The sequence below is a fragment of the Eubalaena glacialis genome, chromosome 12 (genome assembly GCF_028564815.1).
Source record: "Eubalaena glacialis isolate mEubGla1 chromosome 12, mEubGla1.1.hap2.+ XY, whole genome shotgun sequence".
Taxonomy (NCBI): Eukaryota; Metazoa; Chordata; class Mammalia; order Artiodactyla; family Balaenidae; genus Eubalaena; species Eubalaena glacialis.
This window is the reverse complement of record NC_083727.1, coordinates 52508261-52531874: the sequence shown is the minus strand read 5'-3', so window position 1 is coordinate 52531874 and position 23614 is coordinate 52508261. Positions and strand designations below refer to the sequence as shown.

At 46.0% G+C, this 23614-nt stretch overlaps 1 protein-coding gene across 3 annotated transcripts in view; it reads left to right on the top strand.

The window, feature by feature from the left end:
• SOBP (sine oculis binding protein homolog) overlaps positions 1-21284 on the top strand; it is a 156933-nt gene extending 135649 nt beyond the window's left edge. For 2 of the 3 annotated variants that reach the window (XM_061207454.1, XM_061207452.1), the window contains 2 exons: positions 662-2602; positions 20021-21284. In XM_061207454.1, the coding sequence (XP_061063437.1) occupies positions 662-2599 (1938 nt within the window). In that variant the 3' untranslated portion in view covers positions 2600-2602; positions 20021-21284. Of the gene's footprint in view, positions 1-661; positions 2603-2726; positions 4071-20020 lie in introns of those variants that run through there. The other variant, XM_061207453.1, reaches the window with a different exon arrangement.
• The last annotated feature ends 2330 nt before the right edge of the window (positions 21285-23614 follow it).

The window sequence follows — 23614 nt, the reverse complement described above, 5'->3', positions numbered from 1 at the left end:
ACTACTGAGAAAGAGTGGGCAAACAGCTCAAAAAATAATTCTAGCTTGCTGCAACATCACAGGTTGGGAATAGCTAAACCTCACACAGACTTCATGACTAATTCCAAGTTTCTCCTTGGAAGCCAGACATAATGATGTTCAGTGCTATGTGTTATTGGTTAACACAGCACACCCCTTCCAACTGCATTATCCAACAGTCAATAGTGTAAAGTGACTTTGCATGAGGAGAATTTTAAGGGTCTATATTTCAAAGTCCACTGAACTTTCTGGAGAATTCCTCTCACCAAAACTATTTAGATTTGCATGTACAATGAGCCTCTTTGACCAGTGAAACTATGTGGGCAGGTATATGTACTCTTTTTTTGTTAGATCTACCTTAAAGTCATGCTTAAATGGGATAACACAGTTTCTTTTTCTTTTTTTAAAATAGGAGATGGTGGTAATTGCTATTCTGAAGAGTTAATATTTATAAAGCAATTCTGGCTTCCAAAGAGAAATTGTTTTACAAACATTTAAGAATTGTACCTTTTAGAACGAAACACTTACGCCTGTTTGAAATATTATGATAAAGTTTGAAAGAAGCTTCATGTAAAACATGAAACGCTGTCTACCAAAGGAAATTGTTTACCTTACTTTTTTCTTCTTTGTTACTGTGTTGTAGGTATGTGACTGGTGTAAGCACATAAGACACACAAAAGAATACCTGGATTTTGGGGACGGGGAAAGAAGGCTTCAGTTCTGCAGTGCAAAATGTCTCAATCAGTACAAAATGGACATTTTCTACAAAGAGACACAGGCCAATCTTCCAGCTGGGCTGTGCAGCACATTACACCCTCCCATGGAAAATAAAGCAGAAGGCACTGGGGTGCAGCTGCTCACTCCAGACTCTTGGAATATCCCTCTAACAGATGCTCGCAGGAAGGCCCCCTCCCCGGCGGCTGCAGCTGGCCAAAGCCAGGGCCCTGGCCCATCGGTGTCCACCACCGTCTCTCCATCTGACACTGCCAACTGCTCTGTCACTAAAATCCCTACGCCAGTGCCCAAGTCCATGCCCATTAGCGAGACTCCAAACATCCCTCCTGTCTCCGTCCAGCCACCTGCTAGCATCGGGCCTCCCCTCGGCGTCCCGCCTCGCAGCCCGCCCATGGTGATGACCAACCGCGGCCCGGTACCGCTGCCCATCTTCATGGAACAGCAGATCATGCAGCAGATCCGCCCGCCCTTCATTCGCGGACCGCCGCACCACGCCTCCAACCCTAACAGCCCTCTCTCCAACCCAATGCTCCCCGGCATCGGGCCCCCGCCCGGCGGCCCCAGGAACCTGGGCCCCACTTCCAGTCCCATGCACCGGCCCATGCTGTCGCCCCATATCCACCCCCCGAGCACCCCGACCATGCCCGGGAACCCTCCGGGTCTGCTACCCCCGCCACCTCCGGGCGCGCCCTTGCCGAGTCTCCCCTTCCCGCCAGTGAGCATGATGCCAAATGGCCCGATGCCCGTGCCCCAGATGATGAATTTCGGGCTGCCGTCGCTCGCCCCGCTGGTGCCGCCCCCCACCTTGCTCGTGCCATACCCCGTGATCGTGCCCCTGCCCGTGCCCATCCCCATCCCTATTCCCATCCCTCACATCAATGATTCCAAACCCCCCAACGGATTTTCCAGCAACGGGGAGAACTTCATTCCGAGCGCCCCCGGCGACTCCTCGGCGGCAGGAGGCAAGCCTGGCGGACACTCCCTGTCGCCCCGGGACTCCAAGCAGGGCTCGTCCAAGTCCGCGGACTCACCGCCCGGCTGCTCTGGCCAGGCCCTGAGCTTGGCGACCGCGGAGCACGGCCGGAGCGAGGTGGTGGACCTGACGCGGCGCGCCGGCAGCCCCCCGGGCGCGGGCGGCCAGCTCGGCTTCCCCGGCGTGCTGCAGGGCCCGCAGGACGGCGTCATCGACCTGACCGTGGGCCACCGGGCCCGGCTGCACAACGTGATCCACCGCGCGCTGCACGCGCACGTCAAGGCGGAGCGCGAGCCGGGCGCCGCGGAGCGCAGGACCTGCGGCGGCTGCAGGGATGGCCACTGCAGCCCGCCCGCCGCCGGCGACCCGGGCCCTGGCGCGCCCGCGGGCCCCGAGGCCGCCGCGGCCTGCAATGTCATTGTGAACGGCACGCGCGGCACCGCCTCCGAGGGCGCCAAGGGCGCGGAGCCGCCGCCCGAGCAGCCCCAGCCGCCGCCGCCTCCCGCGCCCCCCAAGAAGCTGCTGTCGCCGGAGGAGCCCGCGGTGAGCGAGCTGGAGTCCGTCAAAGAGAACAACTGTGCTTCCAACTGCCACCTGGACGGGGAGGCGGCCAAAAAGCTGATAGGGGAGGAGGCCCTGGCGGGAGGCGACAAGTCAGACCCGAACCTTAATAACCCCGCGGACGAGGACCACGCGTATGCTCTGCGTATGCTGCCCAAGACGGGCTGCGTGATCCAGCCTGTGCCAAAACCCGCGGAGAAGACTGCCATGGCGCCGTGCATCATCTCCTCGCCCATGCTCAGCGCCGGGCCCGAGGACCTGGAGCCTCCGCTCAAAAGGAGGTGCCTCCGAATTAGAAATCAGAATAAGTAAAAGGTTTGTATGTACACCGGGGCTTTTCTCCACACGAGTCAGTGCACCCCCTCCTTACTTCTTACAGGGCAGAGGCGCGCGCGAGAGTTGTATTGATAATCATGGTTTTACCTTACGTGTTTTACAGTACACCTTGTGTGGTCACACACTATCATCATCTTGATCCAACATCATTCCCATTTTACAGATGAGGAAACTGAGTCACAGCATGTAAGTGCCATGCCCAGGGTCACTTACTTAAGGATAAATCCAATTCTTGAACCTGCATTGAAACACTATCTACTAATTACACTTTTATTATTAGGCTCATCCCTGTAAGTAGAAGAGGATGTGGGGAGGAAGGAGAGATTACTTGGGACCAGTAAATGTTCAGTCATGAGGTTACAGGACTGAGGTAAAAGGCAAGCTGAGCCACTTCCTGGAGCTGGTAGAGTCACTGGCAGAATGTCCTAATTCACCAAATGTTCTCAATAACCAGGGGATTCCATTTGCAAGATGAGAATAAAATCTAACCTTCTTACATGCTATGCCAGCTGAACCCAGGCCATGAAGCCCCATTTGCCTGGTAGGGTGTTGGAGCAGCTCGTGTTCATGGGGTCTCTTCCTTCATTTGTCACCAACCAGCATTTCCCAGGGTGGGCCTCAACATCACTGACCAGCTTTGCTTTCTCCCCTTTTGGGGCTCAGCAGCTCAGTGGGTGAGGTGCTCACCTCTCCAGGCAGTGGGAGGCTTTGACAGGGAAAAGGGCAACATCACTGAAGTGGGTGAGAGCGCACATCTCTGACCTCTGGCAGGGGAGGGTCTGGAATCCTGCTTAATACCAAGTGAACCATAAATAACGAGTTCAGAATTTCAGTAAGGGGGAGGGAAACTAGCCTGAGTGGCTGCCCACTGTAGCCAGATGTGACCTCATTTGTTTGATCCTCCCAACAATCCTGGTGGAATAAGCATCGTCTGCGTCTTACCAAGGAGGAAAATAAGGCTTGGAGATGTTGCCCAAATCAGAGCTGGTAAGTGAGGGAACCGGTATTCAACTCAGGCCTGCTGGACCCAGAGCCTGAGCGCTCTCCTCTGTCCACAAGGACAGCAAACAGGCTAATGTTCTGCTGAAGTTTATCAACTATTTATGGAGAGGAAAGGAAGGGAAATGAATATTTACTGAGCACATAATTTATGCACAGCTCTTTCCAGGAGTTGGGGGTTACAAAGGTGAATATGGTGCAGTGCCTGCCCTCAAGGCACTTACAGTCTGGTGGAAATGTACACCGGGGAGGAAGGAGGCCTGGGTAGGAGAAGTGGACCTTCTAGGAAGAGCAGTTGCTCACATTGGTATGTGCAGGTCCTTCTCTAAGTGTTTTTCAGTAGTATTTATTTGGGTCAGGATCCATTTGGCAATTGTTATTGTCTTCATTTTACCGATGAGGAAACTAAGACATAGAAATTAAGTAACTTGCCCAAGATTACCAAGTTAATAAGCAGCATTGAGATTCAAATGTAGGCTGTCTGACTCCAGGGCTACATTTTCTTTGAACCACTGTAGGAGAATAGGTTAATTGGTCCCTTTATTACCCTACTTGATAAAATTCTTTTATCCACCTCAGTTGTCTTGGGGGAAAGTTCCTAGACAAAAACCAAGCCTACCTACCAACTTCTCTAAGTGTTTAGATGGTGTGTGTTTGTTTGTTTGTTTTTAGCGTGCTCAGTTTTTTTTTCAGCAACAACAGTGAAAAACCTAGAATACCAACCCATTACTCCACGGTAGGAAATATAGATGTGGACCAGAACACTTGATGTGGTGTGTGCAAACCATTGTCTCTAAGTCAGCATATTTACATGGGCACCTACCTCACTTATAGCCAGGAGTTTGCTTGGGAAGCTCAGAGCCAGTGAAAGGGGCCTTGCTGGGTGGTGTGAGAAGGGTTTCTCAGCCACCATAGTCTGAGGCTTCCTTTTCCATTGATGGCTTTGCCAGTAGGAGCAGAATACTAAAAATCAGTTCACCAGTCCTTGATTTTATATCTGCAAGTTCTGCTCTCCAAAGACAGTCTCAGCCTTCTCATAGTCACCTCAATTGAAAATGCCCCTGATTTCTCTACCAGAGTAATTTAATCTGGTTGACAAAGCAGTGAGTAATGGGAAGATGTGGGACAAAAAAAAGTGATGGCCTTTAGAAAGCCAGAAAATCATCAGGAATTGTAATTTTAAACACATTCTAGTGTCACTCATTCAAATGACATTAAAGGAAGAATGAGAGGGTGAAAGATTTTACTACCATTACTAAAGTGAGAAGTGACCAGGTCAAGAAGAGTGTCACTAGTCCATAAGTAGTATAGCGTCAAAAGAACATAAAAGCATGAAATATATGATGGCTATTTGGATGATATATGTTTCTGAATAAAGAATCAGGCTAGGGTCTTGTATGTGGACCAGAGTCGTTACTAAAAATATTAACCTGGCTTCAGTCATTTTCAGAAGATGCAATGATGAAATTGCCCATATCCCCCTGAGATTGGAAAGTTCTTTTTATGATGGGTCCCGCAAGAAATTACAGCTTTTCTCTAAAGCCAGAGACTCTCAGGCTTTGCCAGCTACAGTGGGGTGACAAGGCGAGTGATTTAAGGTGGGGGAAGAACGCCTCTGCTCCACTAAATCACATTGCCTCTTGCCCTCTGTAGTTCCGTGTCAGCTCACAGCACAGTCTCAACCTGCCGTAATTCACTCACATTCTCTGACCCTTCCTGATTTTCTGTGCACACGTGGTGCTGTTTTTCTTCTATGCCTTCAGAAACCCAGCCTATGCATATGGTTACGGAAACTGGAAATGCATCCGTTAAGTAAAGAACTGCATGGCTTTTGTGCCCTGACAGTGAACACTGTTTGGTGACAAGTTAAAGCCAAAGGGGAAAGCATTAAAAAACCAAAACCAAACCTGGGCTGAGTTGTGGTGGATGAGGCGCAGGTGAGTGATTTCTCCTTGTGCTTGTTGGTGACTCATTGTCTGTCAGTAACTTTCATCTGGGTTCTTCATTTTCAGTATGCCCACCATTTTCATACTGTATTGCTATTTTTAAAAATCATTTAAAATAGATTCAAAGCAGACTGTGTCTTGAAATCAGTAATCCAGGCAGCTACAGTTATCTTCAAAGAAGTCATCATTTTTGCTAGTTCTTGGCAAATCACAGGGTTTTTTTTTTTCCATTTTGAAGTTATTCTGTTCCCGGTTACCTGACTTTATGCATTCTGGTTTGTTGATATGATTACAAATGATTTAAATGAGCAGATATTTTCCTAGATGCAGAACTAATTAAGTTTCGTCGACGATTTTAAAAGGTTGGAAACTTCCTTTAATCTTCAACTTTTAAGACGCTTCTGTAAGCTGAAAAAAAAAATCCCCCCAAATAATAAGGAAAACAATGTATAAACATTTCCCAAACTGTTCTCTCCACAAAGAATTCCATTTATAAATGGAATACTTCTTTCTTTGTCTTTGCCTTTGAGCTTGGGGGATAGCTGTTTGTATTTGTACATTTTCTGAATTTCTACAGTTTACACTTGTTTATGGTACATTGGGGAGTTCAGAGTAACCATTTGCAAATGTTTCAAGATATGCAAAAGAAAATATCCCCCCCTCCTTGATTTTCCAGGGAAATGACATCTTCTCTTTAAGTAAAATAATCAATGGAAAAAATGTGTACCATGAGTAACCCTTTCACCCTCACTTTTTCCATTCCCAACGAGCGGCAAGACCAAGAACTTCCCACCTTTGTGGCTCCCAAATTTCTTATGTGTTTCTAAAACCAGAAAGAAAATCCAAGAGTCTTGTCCCCGGCCCCCATTCCGAGATGCTCCCCTAGCCTCAGCAGCAAGAGTTCCTTCCACTTTTTGTTTTCTCTGGGAAAGCTGAAGAAGGGGGGCTGTAGTTTTGACTTCTTGGAGTTTAGAATTTAATTATTAGTCTGGCCACGGAGCCACAATCCCAGAAAGGACTATTTCAAGAAGGGGGCAGGGGACTTGCCTCATTAGGAAAGCCGCAAGGGTGGAGGTGGCAGGTAACTTTTTGCCAGTTTGGTTTCTCCAGCTGAGAAGTTTGAGAGGATCGGCTGCCTGCAAAGTCAAGTCCATGCAGTTGAAATGTGACTGTGGGTGCCGACTACGAAAGCAAGGAAAAGAGGAAAAACTGTGACTGAGAGGAGGAAATCAGTACAAGTAGGGTGTGCTCAGATTCCTTGCCAAACTTGAGATTTTTAATGTTCTAATACTTGGTTATTGGAAATGTTCATTGGTGACGTAATCCCTGATGTTCAAGTTCTGCCCGTCTGTCAGGATGCAGATGGCTGCCCAGCTCTAGGTATAGGTTATTCAGAGAGCCAGCAGTGAGGAATGGCCAGGTCTGCGTCATGCGCACATGTGAGTGGTGAGGACCTGAGAGAGTGCTTGCTGTGATCATTTCAGACTCATAGAGGAGAATTTTCTGGATGAACAGTGTCAAGGTTGGCCTTCAGTGTTGCCGGGTCTCTTTTAACCTTTAGGACAAGGGGGTTGAAGGAGGGTTTTAATGTGCAGGCACCTGGCTTTAGATATTATTTCAATCAGATTATGATGGAATAGGAAATGACATATATGACCGGGTATTTAGTTCTTTCAGATGTAGCCATAGGCTTCCATCTTCAGCAGGGCTGGGGCTAGGGTGAGCGAAGAGAAGTGCTTAGTGCGTGAGCTTTAGCGAGGATCCTCAGGGTCAGGCAGTGCAGCGTGAGTCCTGGCCCTGATCTACAGACCTCCCGATCTGTGTGTCAGCTCCCCGGAGCTGGTCTCCATGGACTTGTCCATGCACAGCCTTCAGCTATTCCCTCTGGAATTTTGTGGAAAGCTTTATGTGCTTGTGCACGGAGGTGTTTTCTTGGGAGGAGCAGTCCATAGATTTTGGCTACAGAAAAAGTATGCCTTACATCTCTGAAAGATTATTTTATATTATCACCAAGCAATACCTGAACAGAAATTTTTCTTGTTACTCTGAGGAAGCTGAATTAATTGTAAGTTTCCCTTAAAACTTGGAATTTATTTTTAGCAATTTTTGCTGTGTACCTAATATTGCAGAATCACTGTTACAGCTACATAATGTAGCCCTTGCCTCAGTAAGATTGCCTGAGTGACAAAATGCAAAGGGTGATAGACTTTTCTTCAAGTTACCATAACCTGTGAGTGCCTATGGGAAAGAAGAAAGGGGAAGCAAGGAAAGGAACAAGCTAGACACTTCCCCAGCACTTGGACTTTCAAAGTTCGTGCTGTATAGGCAGATGCTGTCCTTCAGTGGAAAACCTTCTACCCTGCTGTTGAGGCCAAGGGAGGAGAATGGCTTGAGTCGGAGAAGTGGACGGGTCAGTAAACACCAGGGCATCGGCATGGCCGTGTCTTGGAGCGCTACCAAGCCCCCTAGCTCCTAGCGTGCTTCTTCACCTGGAGAGAGTGTACTTGGAAAGGTGAAAGCATTCAACCAGCTACTAACAAGCCATTGCCCAGAAGGGCACTAGAAATAAGCTCCCTGTCTGGTTTCCAATGAATCACTCCCTTCCCGGCTCGAGCGACTGCCTGGGCATCAATCATTTACACCTACCTTCATGCAGACAAGCATCACAGAGGGGCAGAGGTGTTTGAGGACCAAAATACACTGCAGCCTGGAACACTTACCTCCTGTAGTGGAACACCATCCACCACCAACACTCTGCCTTTTCCAGACTCTCTTGTGGAAGAGATTGTGTCAAAGGGACAGAGGGTGGCCATTCTGTTTTCCTTCACCCTATCCCACCCAGAGTTATTTTGTATTCTCCAGTTGCTGGTTTAAATATACGTGGATGCATGTTAAGGCAATGCATTCTGCATGTGTAAACTTTTTTTTTTTACAAATGCCTCAAAAACATAAAAGGAATTCATTTCAGAGAAACAAATAAATTAGTTTAAAAGATAAACAATTTAGCACTGGCATCATTTAACAGGGTCCCATTCTCAAGGAAAAGGAGTAAATGCCATCTCAGATGCCAGCTCGAAATACTAACCACGGAGAGCTCTTCTCCAGATTTACGGATTTCCACAGCATTCTGCTTGAGAAAAAAGTAGGGTGGGGTCAGGATTGAGAACATGCAGCCATCAGCAAGGAGGGGAAATGCACACACACAAATTATTTCAAGGGGGTCATTTAAAAGATTCTAATGAAAATGACTGGAGCAAAAGCAAAGAACAATAAGAACAAAACTTTTAAAGCGTCTTTTGTGCTTTAAAAAGCTCCTGAGTGTACTAAACATTCTTAAATTGGACACCATTCAAGTAGCTCCTGATATCCCTTAACTCTGAGCTCCTAGGACTGAGCTATGGCCATAAGCAACAACATGCTTGTGCAATTTTACCAAGCACACAAGTCTGAATAGAGAGAAGGGAACACGAGAGCAGAACTGCCTTTCCACGTGGGCGTGGGGTCAGGACTGGGACAATCAAAGCTGTCCAGCACTCCCCGGCCTCATTCCATCCAGAGAGTTGGCTGCGATGCTGGTTGTCTCATCAGTTCCCCCCTTTGAACCTCTGGTTTGTTGTCTTTCTTTGATAGCAAGCTGTGTTTTGTTTTGGGTAAAAAGGGAAGTAAGAATGTGACAGAAGAACAGAAGGGAGAAACATACATTATGGACTCGTTTGATATGAAACATTGACCTAATGTCCAAAAAATGCAATTAAAAAGTATATCTCTCCCTCATTTGCATGGCTTATTTCCCCAGACATGTTTTTGGTATTGAAAATGAATGGTATTCCCATATAACATGTGTCTCAATTTGTAATGATATCCTCCTTGCAGCTGGCTTCGTTCTCCAACTGTTTCTAAGATGTTACTGTCTTAAATTTGAGCCAACCTACAATAACAAATTATCTAGAAGCAAAGTGGCTAAGTTGCATTTGGTGAGAGAAGGGGAAACCCTATATTTCATCCTTCAACTCTTGTTTTGGAAATTCAGACTGTAGCATGATCTTTTCCTAAGGAAATCTACACACGCACACTTTAAAAATTGTGCCTGTTGGGTGTTGTGAGAGCAAGAATGATCAGGTTTAAGTTTCTCTGCAAAGTTCTGCATCCCATCAACAAGCCCTTTTGATATTTTAAACCCATATTTAGAGTAATTTCAAGATATTTGGAGCACATGTGGTTAAATGTAAAACTTGGTCATTATGATTTGTTAGATGCTTATACTTTAAATATTTATAAGCCATTTTTAAGTACTTTATCCAAAAGCTTTCTCCCACTAGAATACTATAATTGAGTGGTATCTGAGCATCATCTGAGCATATAGTAGATACAGGGTGAAGTCACTGTAGCATGCATGCACGTCCTTCCCGCTTTTCTGGTTTTAATTCAAATGTCGTTTTTAGTAGATTCAGCTTATTTTTTAAATGTATAAAAAGTCATAAACAGGATTGGTTGTCTGTGATTTTTTAAAGAATTACCAAGTCCCCCAAACGTAAAATGTTCAACTTGAATCATGTTGATTCCTACCTCTTTTTCTTATCCTAAGAGTAATTAGTAAAACTTTCCATTAGAGTGTTGGATCTGTGTCCAGAGGAACTTAAAGTGTCATATTGTTCCTCCAAAATGTCTTAGAGGCAGTTTATTGGTGGTTAGATTGAATCCTTCACTATTCACCCTCAGCCATCTTGGAAACTGAGACATAGGATCCCATCTTTATCATAAGTAGCCTGTTTGAGCGCTTAATATGAAAAAGAGGAGAGGGAAAAAAATCTTTTTCCAAGTCAGAATCCATTTAAGCTTCAGAGGTTATAAATTTCAAACTGACCACAGGCCTCTGGGGCTCACACTCTTTATGGCTGGCAAAATACAACTTTCTGGCAAGAACGAGGAAAAGAAGGCTTAAAAGGGCTCATAAACTTGCTTGGACATCTAATAGCTTTTACCAAACAGCATTTTCATGAGTTAAGTGTAAATGAGTCAGAAACATATAGATTGAATTTCTTTTAAAATACACATGGGTTTAAAAATTAAGGCCAAAGTGCTTGGCAAAATAAGTTTTGGTTTTAGCCAAACCCCAAATGTTTGAAAAAAAATAGTTTTACAATTTGCCAAACCAAAAATATATCCAGGTCCCTCCATTCCTCTCATTTAATACGATGACATCGTAAACATGGGACTGAAGGTCTATTTTCATATCCACCAAGGTCTGAGCAACTTGAATCCCAAATACTAGTTGAAAAACCATGAAAAATTTTTTGTGGAAAAACCTTATGACCTTGCAAATGAAGCTGAGCGGTCACTCATTCAGGGTTCTGATTTCGATAGCACCTCCCACTGTCTGATCCTCCGATCAACTCGTTCTGTGTCTCAGCTGTGTGTGTGTGTGTGTGTGTGTGTGTGTGTGTGTGTGTGATGCACAGGGATAGTAACTTTTAAAAAAACCTTATATTTAGAATGGTTAATTTATACTTAATTAATATATTACGACCCACGAAAGTTAATAAACTCTTAATCATATCCGAACAGAGGGAGGCAGTCCCCTTTCACTCATTTATGGTTCAAAGATAGTCTTCATTTATTTCCCTAGAGGGTAAAACATATCCATTTTCAACTAACTGTATTGAACACTGACTCCATGCAGGGGCACTGTTATTAAGAGATGGAAGGAAGAAAGAAAGGAAGGAAGGAGGGAGGGAGGGAGGGAGGGAAAAGAAAAAAAAGTGGGAGAGGCAGTGGCAGGAGTCTTAGACTTGTTTTGAGGAGCTAATAATCTGAGAGAGGCAAGCAATAACCAAGGCCACTATTGCAAGCATCATGCAGGACCTGCAAACAGATCTGACACTGTAGACAGCGGGCTTTGGTGAGGGCTTTGGTGTGAACGGGGACAGTTCACACATTGTTGTAACTGATGACCTAGCTTGGGGCTGGCAGAATGGACACATGAGTATTTATTGAGTGAATGAACGAGAAGAGTGTCAGGAGAGGCATAGTTAATGGAGTTACCAGGATAGGGTTCCGTACAGCAGGTGAGTTTGGAGTTAGGTTCTAAAACTGGGGAGGGCCTTGAACTTGCAGTCGGGAGTGGAGGAATAAGAGAGGCAGTAGGATGTCAAGAGCCACAGGTGCGGAGAAGAGGAAGTCAAGTGAAGGATGACCTTGCCCTTCGCACGGCTGGAGTGAAGCGCTTGGCTGCAGACGGAGAGGAGGGGGCCGCTGCAGGAGAGCAGGTGGGCAGTGGAGCTGGAGGTTGTGGCACTTGTACTCTGTACGTTAGGCAACGTCACCACGACCTCGAGCAGAGGAGTGCCAGGAGGAAATCTGTGTTTGAGGAAAATTACTTCAGCAGCTGTTCGTGCACTGAAAAGGAAGCAAGAGAAAGACTAGCATTGCTGAGCTGATCATTGAATTCTGATGACAGGCTCATTACCAGCGGTGGATTCTAAACATTGTGGGATGTTATCGCTGCAGTGCGAGTGGCGAGAGCTGCCACATCTATGTTTTACGTATGTAAAGCCATCGTGGCAATGCAAGGGGAGGCTGAGCTCTTTTCTTTGTGCCCAGAGCAGACCTAAGAGGTTTCATAGCACACAGTGGAAGGAAACCTCACAACATTCCAAAGTTCAGTCAAGGGGGATGCTGGCCGGGCCCCAGATTGCCGTGGAAAGAGGGGCTCCACCCTTCTGACTGCCCAGCTGCTCTGAGCCTTAGGCCAGTGAGGCAGGGCGTGGTGCAGGCCGTCGGTCGCCCAATGGGTGTGCAAGGCAGGCAGCGGATCTCGCAGCGGATCTCCTAGCGGAGGACTTCCCTGAGGATGGACGTGGAGCCTGGACGGTGGCCATAGTGATGCCCAAAGCTCTGTCCCTGGAATGAAGAGCAGCCACAAGGCTTGCGTGGCTTGCTCAACCTCAGACACCTTCAGAGATCTTCACAGAAGCTGAATCAGATCCTCCCAGGGCTGGCAGGCACTTTTAAAGGGGTGTGGCAACTTTTGGAAATGTCCTTTTATCTTTTTTGACTTCCCAGGTCGTATACCTTCTGAAGCTTCCACATGTGGTGACAGTGGGCTCCTGGTAGTGAAGGAAGGCAGCGGTGTGGTTTAGTGGATACAGACTTCTGCTTTGGGGTTGGGCCAGCCTGGGTTCAAATCCCAGCAGAGCCAATTAGTAAGTGAGGGAAGAAGCGACTTTACCTCCCCAAGCCTCAGTCTCGAGGTCATAACATTGCTGGGAGGAGCAGATAAGAAAACATGGGTAGAGGTGCCCAGGAAATAGAGTTACTGTCCTACTAGGCTACAATGCCTGGGAGAGGAGTCCAGGGCTGGAGTGAGGTCTGCTTGGATCTGAAAACCAGCTGTGAGTTTGGACCAGTTTTATAACCTCTTTATGCCTACATTTTCTCATTTAATAATTGTAACAGCTAATATTTGTTGAGCACTCTTTATATGTAAGCAGTGTTCCAGATGTTACATGCCCACAACAACCCTCTGGGGTACCATTATTAAACCCATTTTATAGATGAAGAAACTGAGGCACAGAGTGGTTGAATATCCTACCCAGAGTCACTGGCCAGTAAATGGCAGTGCTGGGATCTGACTGGCAGCCTGGCTCCAGAATCTTCCTGCAAAACCACTGAGCATGTCTTATATACAAAAAAATGAAGATAATAACCCATACTTCATAGCGTTATCAGGCTCCAGTGTAAACAACAGAAGTAAAATGCCCACCTGGCATATATATACTAGGTGCTCATTATAAGAATTGTAAAGGTAGCCCTTGCAGCCCAGAATGTCTTCCCTCAATGTGTAATGGGAGGTAACGAAACATTTCCATGCTGTCAACCTCGGAGGTTAGGGAAATGATTCCAGAAATTCTCCTAAGATGTCTGGTTCCACTTTTATAAGTAGGGACTGGGACAAACAGAGCAAACGCTCAAGGTCACAGAGTGGCGCAGCCAGGATTAGAACCTGAGTCCTCATCTGCCTTTCCCCTCAGTGGGACACGGGATATGACCAGAGCTGCTTGAGTTACACGCCCTGTGCCAAGGACCAGAGTCATACTTTTGCTACCCACGGCATCACTGCCTCACACCGGGCAGCTGATTTCAGAGAGGAAATAGGTTGTACCTGAACATCTGGGGTGGAAGGGTGGAAGGGTTGCAGAAAAGCAATTATTAAGCACACTTTCCATCTCCTTGGCTGTTAGAGGGGGGTAGCAGGGAATCAGTATGCTTGCTCTTATTTTTTACATGAAGTTTCTGTGAAATGAAGCCCTTCCCTCTCTCTCTTTCTCCCTCTCTATTTCTGCTAAAAGGCTGGTTGTAAAGAGTAAATAAAGTGTCAGACCTCTTTTCCAGACCCAGCCTAAAATCTTAAAGTCTGTTGATCCATAGACAATAGCTACTTGCCATATAAAGCTGCTCTTTTCTCTAGGTTCTTTTTTTTCTTTCTTTCCTTTTTTTTTTTTTAAACTTAGACTGCCTGTGTTCAGATTATATAAATAAATAACAGACTCAATCTTAGTACAATAAACATCTACTTTTGTGTCCAAGGCAGAATTTTTGGAAGGCACATGAACCAGCATCAGCTAGTTTGTGTATTGGATAGGACTTGAATGAAAATGCAATTATTATTTCTTAGCAAATAATTTCTCGGAGTTTTGTCTCTAAGGCCCCTGCCAACTTTGACATTGTGACCCCTGCTTGTCAGGGTGAGGAAGGGGAGAGGTGAAACCTGGGCTAGGGGATAGCACTCCGAGGCGAGCATGGACTTTGAGGTTGTGGGACCTGGACTTCAATCCAGCTTGGCCCCTTTCTAGCTGGTGACCTTGAGCAAGTAAGTTCCTTAACCTTCTTGGGAAAGTTTCCTCATCTGTGAAATGGAGACAGTAATAAATACTTCATAGCATTGTTGTTTCAATGAAACAAGTATATAAAATATATTTGTTTTTAAGTGAAATAAATATATAAAAGTACCTAGCGCAGTATTTGACATTAAGTGCTCAGTAAATGTAACTTCTTTCTTTGAAAACACTGCAACTTTCCCAAACCATAATAGGAAGTGCTTGGTCCTGAAAGCCAGGCGGCATAGGGCTCGAGGCTCTTATTCAAAATTTCTTGTAAAACATTAGCTATATCATGTAATTCTTCATTTTATTTTTCTCTTTCACGAATGCATGTAGCCACTTGCTCCAGTGCATTTGTAAAAATGTGTGCAGTTAGTCATGAATCCCTGCCTGCTTTTAGAAAAGGACCAGAGACAGGGTAATTTGTTTAGCTTAAACTCCCAGGTTTTAAAAAAAGATTTGAGGTAGCTAAAGAGGATCCATCGTCCAGGGTGAAGATAAAGGCTTTTGCAAGTGCACAAGAGGGGGTTCTGTGGCTCAGGGTTCTTTGTCCCCCAGGATCTTGTAGAGGTCAGCAAGATAGCACTGGCCACTCATATGAATAAACAGGTCTCTCTGCCCATTTAACTCCTAGAACCAGCTAAGCAAAGAAAACCAAAATTTAAATTTGTAAAACAAAAAATTAAAGATGGAGTTATCTCAGTAGGGGGTCTTGTATGGTTGGGATTTTTATTGATTGAATAGTAAAATAAGAGATGTTGCTAAAGGAGAAAATTATAAAAAAGAAAAGCAAGGCCTCATGTTTGGTTTAATTTTCCTTCTTTTAAATAATATGAGCCTTAACTTATCAGAGCCAGGGCATGGGCAGCTCAGTGGTGCTGGAGCTCACCCTTGGCCCTACTCCCCTCTCCTCACCATGGGTTATTTCCCATAGCAATCATGCTAGAAAAGAGAAGCGATGTTTTTAAATTACTTTCATCAATTAGCAAGCTATAAGAAAAGAGATACCATCCACTTCATAAATGAAAACGGTTTCCAACTTGGTAAAAGCCATTTCAGAACTCTTCATGTAAGCGATGGTCGATGGAGGAGAGAGGGAACCGTTTTTTGGCAAAACCTCCCCAAGCCGTAGCCCTTTCCGGGATGGGCTCGATGCGGAGCCCGCTGTCTGGCGTCACACCCGGCCTTATCAGCTGGCGCAGGCGGCTCTGTTCGTTGACCACGGGGTTCTACCCTTGTGCGCGCCCCAGAATAGCCGTGGCTACCTGAGCGCAGTCCAGTCCTCAGGGACTCATTACTGTCCCAGATAAACAGCGTGGCCGAAGCCAGCACGTAATGGCTGTATTTAACCGTGGTAAATGACGGGCTTATGTGCCCGAGTGGCATCACGGGCAGGGCTGGGGTAACTGGACAAAGGCAGGCTGGCCTGGCAGCGGGCACCTCTTGCACATTGTAGGGTTGATGCCACAGGATTTTGGACTCTGGGGAATGAATATGCTGGACCTGGAGAGCTTGCCTTCTAGACAGGTAAGACAGGACAGACCTACTGGATTTTGATTATGCTAATGACAAAGGTATTTGAGGAAGCAAAGAAGAATAAAAGTTTGGAAAACAGATTAGATTAATGGAGGCAGGCTGCCTGGTGGAGGTGGACTCTTGTGCCACGGAGGGACTATGGTGGGATGTAGAACAAGACAGACATTTTCTTTGGATACACATTTACTTTTGGGAGTGGTTGCCTGGAAATGATAAAATTTCCTTTGAAATGCAACCTGCATACATCTTAAGCTGTAAAGGTCCAAGAAGAAAAGGTGAGGATGATGGTATGTTGACAGTATCAACACTGAAAGAAGTTATTAGTACTCAGGCCTATTTTTGTTCTCTATGACACTCTGACAATGCTTATGCGATAAAGGAGAAGTAACTCAGTCACATTCTTAGCAATGCTTTCCTGATGGAAAGGGAAATTGCCGGTGGTCAGAGGCTTGTTCAGGGCACTTGGTGTGCAGCTGAGTCCATGAGGGAGAGACTTTATTCTTCTGGCCAAAAGGGGCAGCTGGGCCTGGAGTGCTGCAGACGCTGACCGTACATGCCTGCTGGAGACCACGCACTGTGGAGCTGGTCTTCATACACGGTGCAACGTGGTCCATGGGACGGGCTGTGTGTGTGTGTGTGTGTGTGTGTGTGTGTGTGTGTGAGATGTTCCGCATGGCAGGGCCCTGGGTTGTCCTGCCTTCAGACAAACCCCAATTCAGAGGAAAACCCAAATGTGAGGCACAAGTAGAACCACTTCCCCAGAACCCCCTGCATTAAGGGACACTCCAAAAATCTCTGCCAGAGGTGAGAGTGTGTGTATGCGATTAATAGAAAGAAGGAGACTCTTTCTGAAACTTGGGACTTCAGGATAAAGAAATGAATAGTCTTTCTTATACATGGATAACTGTGTACCACCATACTTGATGATGGCTTTGGTCCAAAGATCCTACAATCCCAGAATATGAGAGATGGAAGATGTAATAGAAAATCTCACCCATGCCTTCATTTCACAGATGAAGAATCCAGGCTTGAGGAGATTAAGGAATAGATCCAAGGTCACACGGCTACGTAGGGTTTATGCTGTAACCTGCATCTCTGTCTCACATATTGTAGAAATTTCCCCTTTACTCAGATCAAGAAATTTAGACAGGGAGGACCGACTGTTCTATAAGACACCTCTGCTTAGCAGGGGCTGAGTCGGAATGGACTTGGGCTCTGGAACTTCCTGCCATGATCACTTTCTAAAACTCCAAGGTCACTTCCTCCCCACTCTTGAGTTTCACACCTTGCCAACGAATAACTCTCAGGAAAGTGATGCCCAAGCTTGGTTCTTCATTTTCATTGATTCCTGTGTCGCCAACATGGGGGCTGCCCTGAACCAGCCAGAGCCAGGAGGACAGAGGAGGGGGCCTTCAGTTTACCCCCTCCTCAAATGTTACCGCCGAGAGGGACTTGCACTGCCACCATCTGGCCTGGGTGGGTGTCCCAGACACGGCAAGTGTGTGTTGAGAGGGAAGGAAACAGCACAAATCCTCCCTTTGCCGTTCTCTTGAAATAAGCTTGGTGTGAGGAGGCTTTCCGGGCAGCAGGAGTGGGGCTGCAAAAAATAGAGTGAGGTGCAGCTGCACCCTGTAGAACTTCGGGGGAAAACACGTATTATTTACCAGACAATAATAGATACCAGAGAATAATAATGATTATTAGCGTGTTTGGGATGGCAAACGCTGTAGTTAAGGTTCCAGAATGGCTCTCATTATCATCGCGTTTTCCTAGTCCCTTATGAAAGCCTTGAGATTTTCTCTAAGTAGGCTGATGCTGTCCATGTTTGGCCTTTGTCCAAAGGTGATTTCAGTATAAGGAAACTTATTTGAGAAATAGTCGTCTTTAGGGGGTCATGATTACATTAAAGAAAAATTTACACCCTTGAAAAAGCAGTCACAGCACTCTTGAGTGAGTAATTCAAAATGGAGGTGTTTCTCAGTCACTGGAAGAAACCATTAAACACCTTTTTTTTTTCCTTTTCCTTTTTTAAAGAAAGGATTCAGAGGTCCTCTCTGACTACAAGATTTGGTCACTCTTAGTCCCAAGCCCAGAGGTAGGGATGGTTTCCCTCCTTCCAAAGCACGTTCCAGGCTGTGCTTCCTAAACAAAAGTAAATCCTGCCCAGAAGAAGCTACAGTATGTCTTAGGATCCATTTTGGTCCATTTCCAAGGCCTCTTTCCAATCCTTTGTGACTTCTCATTTGTTGGTGGCTCTTGTTGTTTTTGTTTTTGTACCTCTTCTCACCATTATGTCTTAGAAAGAAAGAAGGAAAGAAAGGGAGGGAGGAAGGAAGGAAGGAAGGAAGGAAGGAGGGAAGGAAAAAAGAGAGAGAAAGAGGAAGGAAGGAGAGAAAGAGAGAAAGAAAGAAGGGGAAGAAAAGAAAGAAATTAAAGTGAGCTCTTTATTCAGAGATAAATATCCACATTTCCAAATCTGACCATGCCAAATGAAAAGGTTTCCATGACCTTGTAATTCCACTCCCATTGCATATTTGTGGTGTTTTGCATTTTCACTTTGGTTATTTAATATACATATTAAATGCACACAGATCTGGTGATTTAATGTGATTTGGGGAACTCAGGCATTTCCTGTCATGCACATTCAGATTTTCAAACCTTGTTTTTGGCTGATCATTATTATGGTTGCCATTAACACCAGTATTTGGATAGCAGGGTTCAAAGCACAAGCTTGGACTTAGTCCTCCCAATGGGCATTTTGACCTCCTCACACTTGTGCTAAATTCATGCTACAGACACTCTGAACACTCCAGTTCTCTTTGTGGCCTCCATTTCTTCATCTATAAAATGCGGAAACTGTGTATATTATCTCTGGGGTCCCTTCAAGTTCTACATTCTATCACCTGAAATTATTTGTTCACTGGTCTAGGAATAATCTCAACAGTTGTAAGGATGTTTACAAGTCCTCTCCCACCACCTCACGTTAGCCAAATTTTCCCATTCACATATCTGACATCCCCATTTATTGGCAGGAAAAAAAAGTACCATTTTGGGACATGGGGGACAAGAGTTGTTTGACTCTCATTCATTTGACAAATGTGTGTTGAGCTGAATACATTTGTCCCCGGGTGTAGGGATGTGAGCAAAACAGACACAGCCCCAGACCTCAGGGACTTCACAGTTTAGTTGGACGACTTCTGAATGGCTGCTTCCTGGGGGTGACGGAGTGTCCTTAGGAGGTTTGAAGCCAAGAGACTGGTAGCAAATGAAATAAGCCAGTAAGGATAAGAGAGGTAGAGCCCAACGTCTGTGGAGAAAGTTGGGGTGGACATTCCGCAGAAACCGACTTTCCTGGTGAACAGTCCTGTTCAGACCTTCTGCCCTGGGATCCCAGTCCTATGCTTGGTCTGGATATGAAGCGATGTGAGTTGCTCACCTTTGTCAGGCAAGACCCACAGAGAGGGGCACTTCTCCCAGCTCAGTCGCCCCTGTAGGAAACCTCTGAAGAGTGGTCTCTGTGTCCCAGGAATTTTTTACGTGCTAAAAAGTCCATCTCATGGCCTTCCTCCTTTGCAGCAGACACTAGGGCTGTTACACGGGGTACAGGCTTGAGGTCTGCAACACCAGGGTCCCCCGATGACCTTGCCTGGCTTTGGGATGCCCTTGGGCAACTCCAAAGACCTCCTGCCAGTTAAGCGTGCAGTAACGTGGAGAGTGAACGTTGCTGGGTTGCAAAGGATGCTGCTGCAGTCTTTGGGTGAGGGCGTGGTGCTCCATGCTCATTATGGTATTCCAAAAAGCGACTCGAGTTTCATTTCCTCACACAAAGCTGGCAGGGCTGATCCTGCGCAGAACCGTGAATGAAAGTCGTGTGGAAATCAGGCTGTGCCGCCCCAGTTCTGGGGCCTTGTTGTAAGTCTGACCTGACAGCTGGAGAGTGTGCTGCTCTGACTCATGCCCGGCTTCTCCCCAGCCTGGGGGGTGGGGGGTAGTTTGGTCTAGTGGATTCTAACAAACCCCTTTTCCTCTTTTTCTAGGAACGCTCACTCACAGGGTACCTTGCATGGAGAGAGGGCGCAGAGCAAACCATGTCTCGCCATCCAGTGACACCAGCTGGTCAGCTCACCACCCCCTCTGGCTAAAACTCAAGCAAATAAAGCCGCTTCCTGTCATTAAGCATCTCAGAGGAAGCAGCCCTCCCTCGGTGGCCTCTAGCCCAGAGAAGCCAGCACGTCTTGGACCCACCAAGCGGGCCCAGCCTTCCTGCTGCCACCATCTCTGCTTCTCCCCAGAGGAACTTAGGGATTTTGCCCCTGGTTTAAAAGAAAAAAAAAAAAAACGACAAAACACCAACAAGCCACAAGGACCAACGTAGGTATTCTCCCTGCCCCATCTTCAAGGCTCAGAGGGTGAGGCTGGAAGATGATACAGATTTGAAAACAAAAATCTTTTTTTAATCTTTTTAAAAACTGCTGTGGTTTTGCTGCTACACGAAGAATTGTGATTTGCATTGTACGGTTTTGGACCTATACTGTTCACGTTTTGACGGCGGAGAGGGATCATACTGGAGTCCCAATGCTTCAGATTCATCTCTGTCCTGCCCAGGATGCACTTTTAAATGAAGAGTTAGAATATTTTATTGGCTAATATACTTTTCTTGTTATTTTTACAAAGGCCACCTTTATCCTTTTTAATGCCATATTTTCAGTGTTACACTTTTATGGCTTTTAATTTTCGATCTGACAGATGTAAGAAGCAGCATGAATAGTTTATACTGTGGTTTTTCAGAGACTGAATGCCAAGAGAACTCGGTAAATGTTTATTCTTCTCAGCTTTCTCCTTAAATTCCCTTAAATAGCGCCCCATTTGGGAACAGAGCAAGAGTGTTGAACTGAAGACCAAAATGCCCTCAAGGTGTAAAATAATCCGAGGGGGAATATTTGCTGGGCGTCACGAAAGACTTGGATGAAATTTCAACTCTGATGGCTTTCGGTGATCCAGGAAGTCAGTGAAGCAATCTCTCTATACGCAGAGCCCTTTCATGATAATTAGAATGGTATGGACAAACCAATGAAAACAGGAGGGAAAGTGAGAAAGCTCACCCATGATTCTGTTTCACTGTTTGCTTTCTCCTGTCATGGTTAAGAGAAATGTGCAATTCGATCCTCAATCAGTGGTTGGAGGATAACAGGGTAGATTTTCTTGTGTGCACTTGTACAGTTGTAGCTGCGAGTCCAGAAGTCCTCTAGAGCATGTGTACTGGCACTGAGTTGGTGAGACAGTCGTGGAGTATCCCATTCTGATGAGTACAGAAAAAAAACAAAAAAAAGAAAAAATAAGAAAAAAAACAAAAAAAAGAAGAAAACTAAAAAAAAAAACAAAAAAAAACAAATCACCTTGTGATTCAGTGTATCTGTTTACTAACTCCAATAAAGCAATTGTTCCCTCTGGAGGGGTCCAGGTGCCCCCGCCCACAGGCCACTGAGCCAGCAGCAGCGGGGCGGTGGGGTGTGGTGGGCAGGCAAGGCCAAGACAGAGTCACGCTGGCCTTGAAGCACCACGGGGCCGTGGATGCGGTGTACATACTGTATTTCTATATCCTCCTTTGTACAGAGTCACTTAACAAGTCAAGCTACTGTTTTACAGGTGCTCCTTATTTATTAGAGCTGTGAGAGCTTGGGGACACACCTGGCGAGCGAGCTCGCTTTTTAAAAATGAAATTGGGGAGCAAGGGAAGGGGGCGGGAGGGAGGGGAAGCTCGCAAGTCTGGGGAGAGATTTATAAAAGTGAACAAAAGGAAAACTTCCAGCAACCGATTAAACCAACCAACCGACCCTAACACCAAATTTGTCCATGCAGGATGCAGAAGCCCCACCTCTGGGTGCCCCTTTCCCTGCGGGGCCCCCAGCATTCTCCTCTCTCCCTGACCAGTGTCCGATTCATCAAACAAAAATAAATCTCTAAGAAAGAAAAATGCACTTACATGTGCTTATTTTGCTTTTCTCATTATTATGACTATTGTTGTTATTTTCCTTGTTACAGAAGGTGTTCATTTCTTTCCCCCAGGGAAATTTTTTTTTAAATAAAGCTAGTAAGTTTTAGAAGATGTTGAAATATCAGGGTGATGCTGGCCCTTCCCAACCTGCATCTCTGCAAACAAGAGCCCACCTGGCCTGTTCGAGGGTCTGCTTCCCCACCGTGTCCATTGTTGACAACACACAGTGCGTGTGGAGTGGGCTTTTAGGCCTGTAGACTGGGGTGTCCCTTCCCAAGTGCTCTCCAAGTCCTGATCTTTTTCAGCTCCAAGGGTTCTGGTCGAAGGCTCAGGAAGCACCATGCAGCAGAAGCAAACCTCCCCAGCGGACTCTGGTCCCGTTAGTACATCATCTCACTGTAGGTCGGGAGTGCTCCTGTGAACGAGAGGGGTCAATCTGGTTTTGCCTTGGTACCTGAATTAAACATCAGAAAGTTTCTAAGATGGAAAGTACATTGATACCTAGTTCTAATCAGTGAAGATCTAGTCTAATCTTCTTGTTCTACATGTGAAAAAAACTGAAGCCTAGAAAGGTGAATTGACCTGTCCAGAGTCCACACTGAGTTGGTTTAGCTTGTCAGAAAACAAATGTTCATTAAAAAGTTAGGCACTGGGACTTCCCTGGTAGCGCAGTGGTTAAGAATCTGCCTGCCAATTTAGAGGACACGGGTTCGGGCCCTGGTCTGGGACCATCCCACACGCCGCAGAGCAACTAAGCCCGTGCGCCACAACTACTGAGCCTGTGTGCCACAACTAATGAAGCCCACGTGCCTAGAGCCCGTGCTCTGAAACAAGAGAAGCCACCGCAACGAGAAGCCTGCGCACCGCAATGAAGACCCAACGCAGCCAGAAAAAAACTAAATAAATAAATAAATAAATTTATATACATATAAAAAAACTTAGGCACCATCAGCAACCTTCTATATATAACCATTCTAGGAGTGGATTCTGGTGACCCGGTTTCTTTCTCTCGTGGAGCCTGAGGGATCTCGGAGGCTCCTGGTATGGGGTTATGGTTATGACTCCATGGGAACTCCTCAGCCCCAGCCGAGGCCATGCAGGGGCGGGCACCCAGCTGGGGCTGTCTGGTGCAAAGTCCCTGATAGCGTTATTCAGCTGGACTTGGCCATAGATGCAATCGCCCAGGGTATTGATTTTGCTTTTGTCTGTAGTCCAAGATTGTCCAGCAAACATGTTGACCCTTCAGGAAACAAAAGTTCCCTTTGTTCCAACAAGAAAAGATTCCGTGGCATCTCATCAGACAGCACACCTTTTCCTCTTTCTCTTCCTTCTCTTAATCTTAGTGTTCCCTGAAATACAGAATCCTCTCGGGCTATCAAAACTGTATAGCGAGAAATAGAAATAATAATGTCAATAATTATGAGCACGTGCTGAGTACATGTACATTAGCCTCACTTACTCACGGAAGGTCCTGATATTTCCCCTTTATTGCATGTGAAGAACGGAAAGCCCAGTGAGTTTAGTAATCGCCCGAGATCACGCAGCCAGTGAGTTGCAGAATAGGATTCAAACCCAGGGGAGTTGGTGCCAGAGCCCAGGCTGCACGTCCAATCTGCAGAAAAACTGGACATCTTCA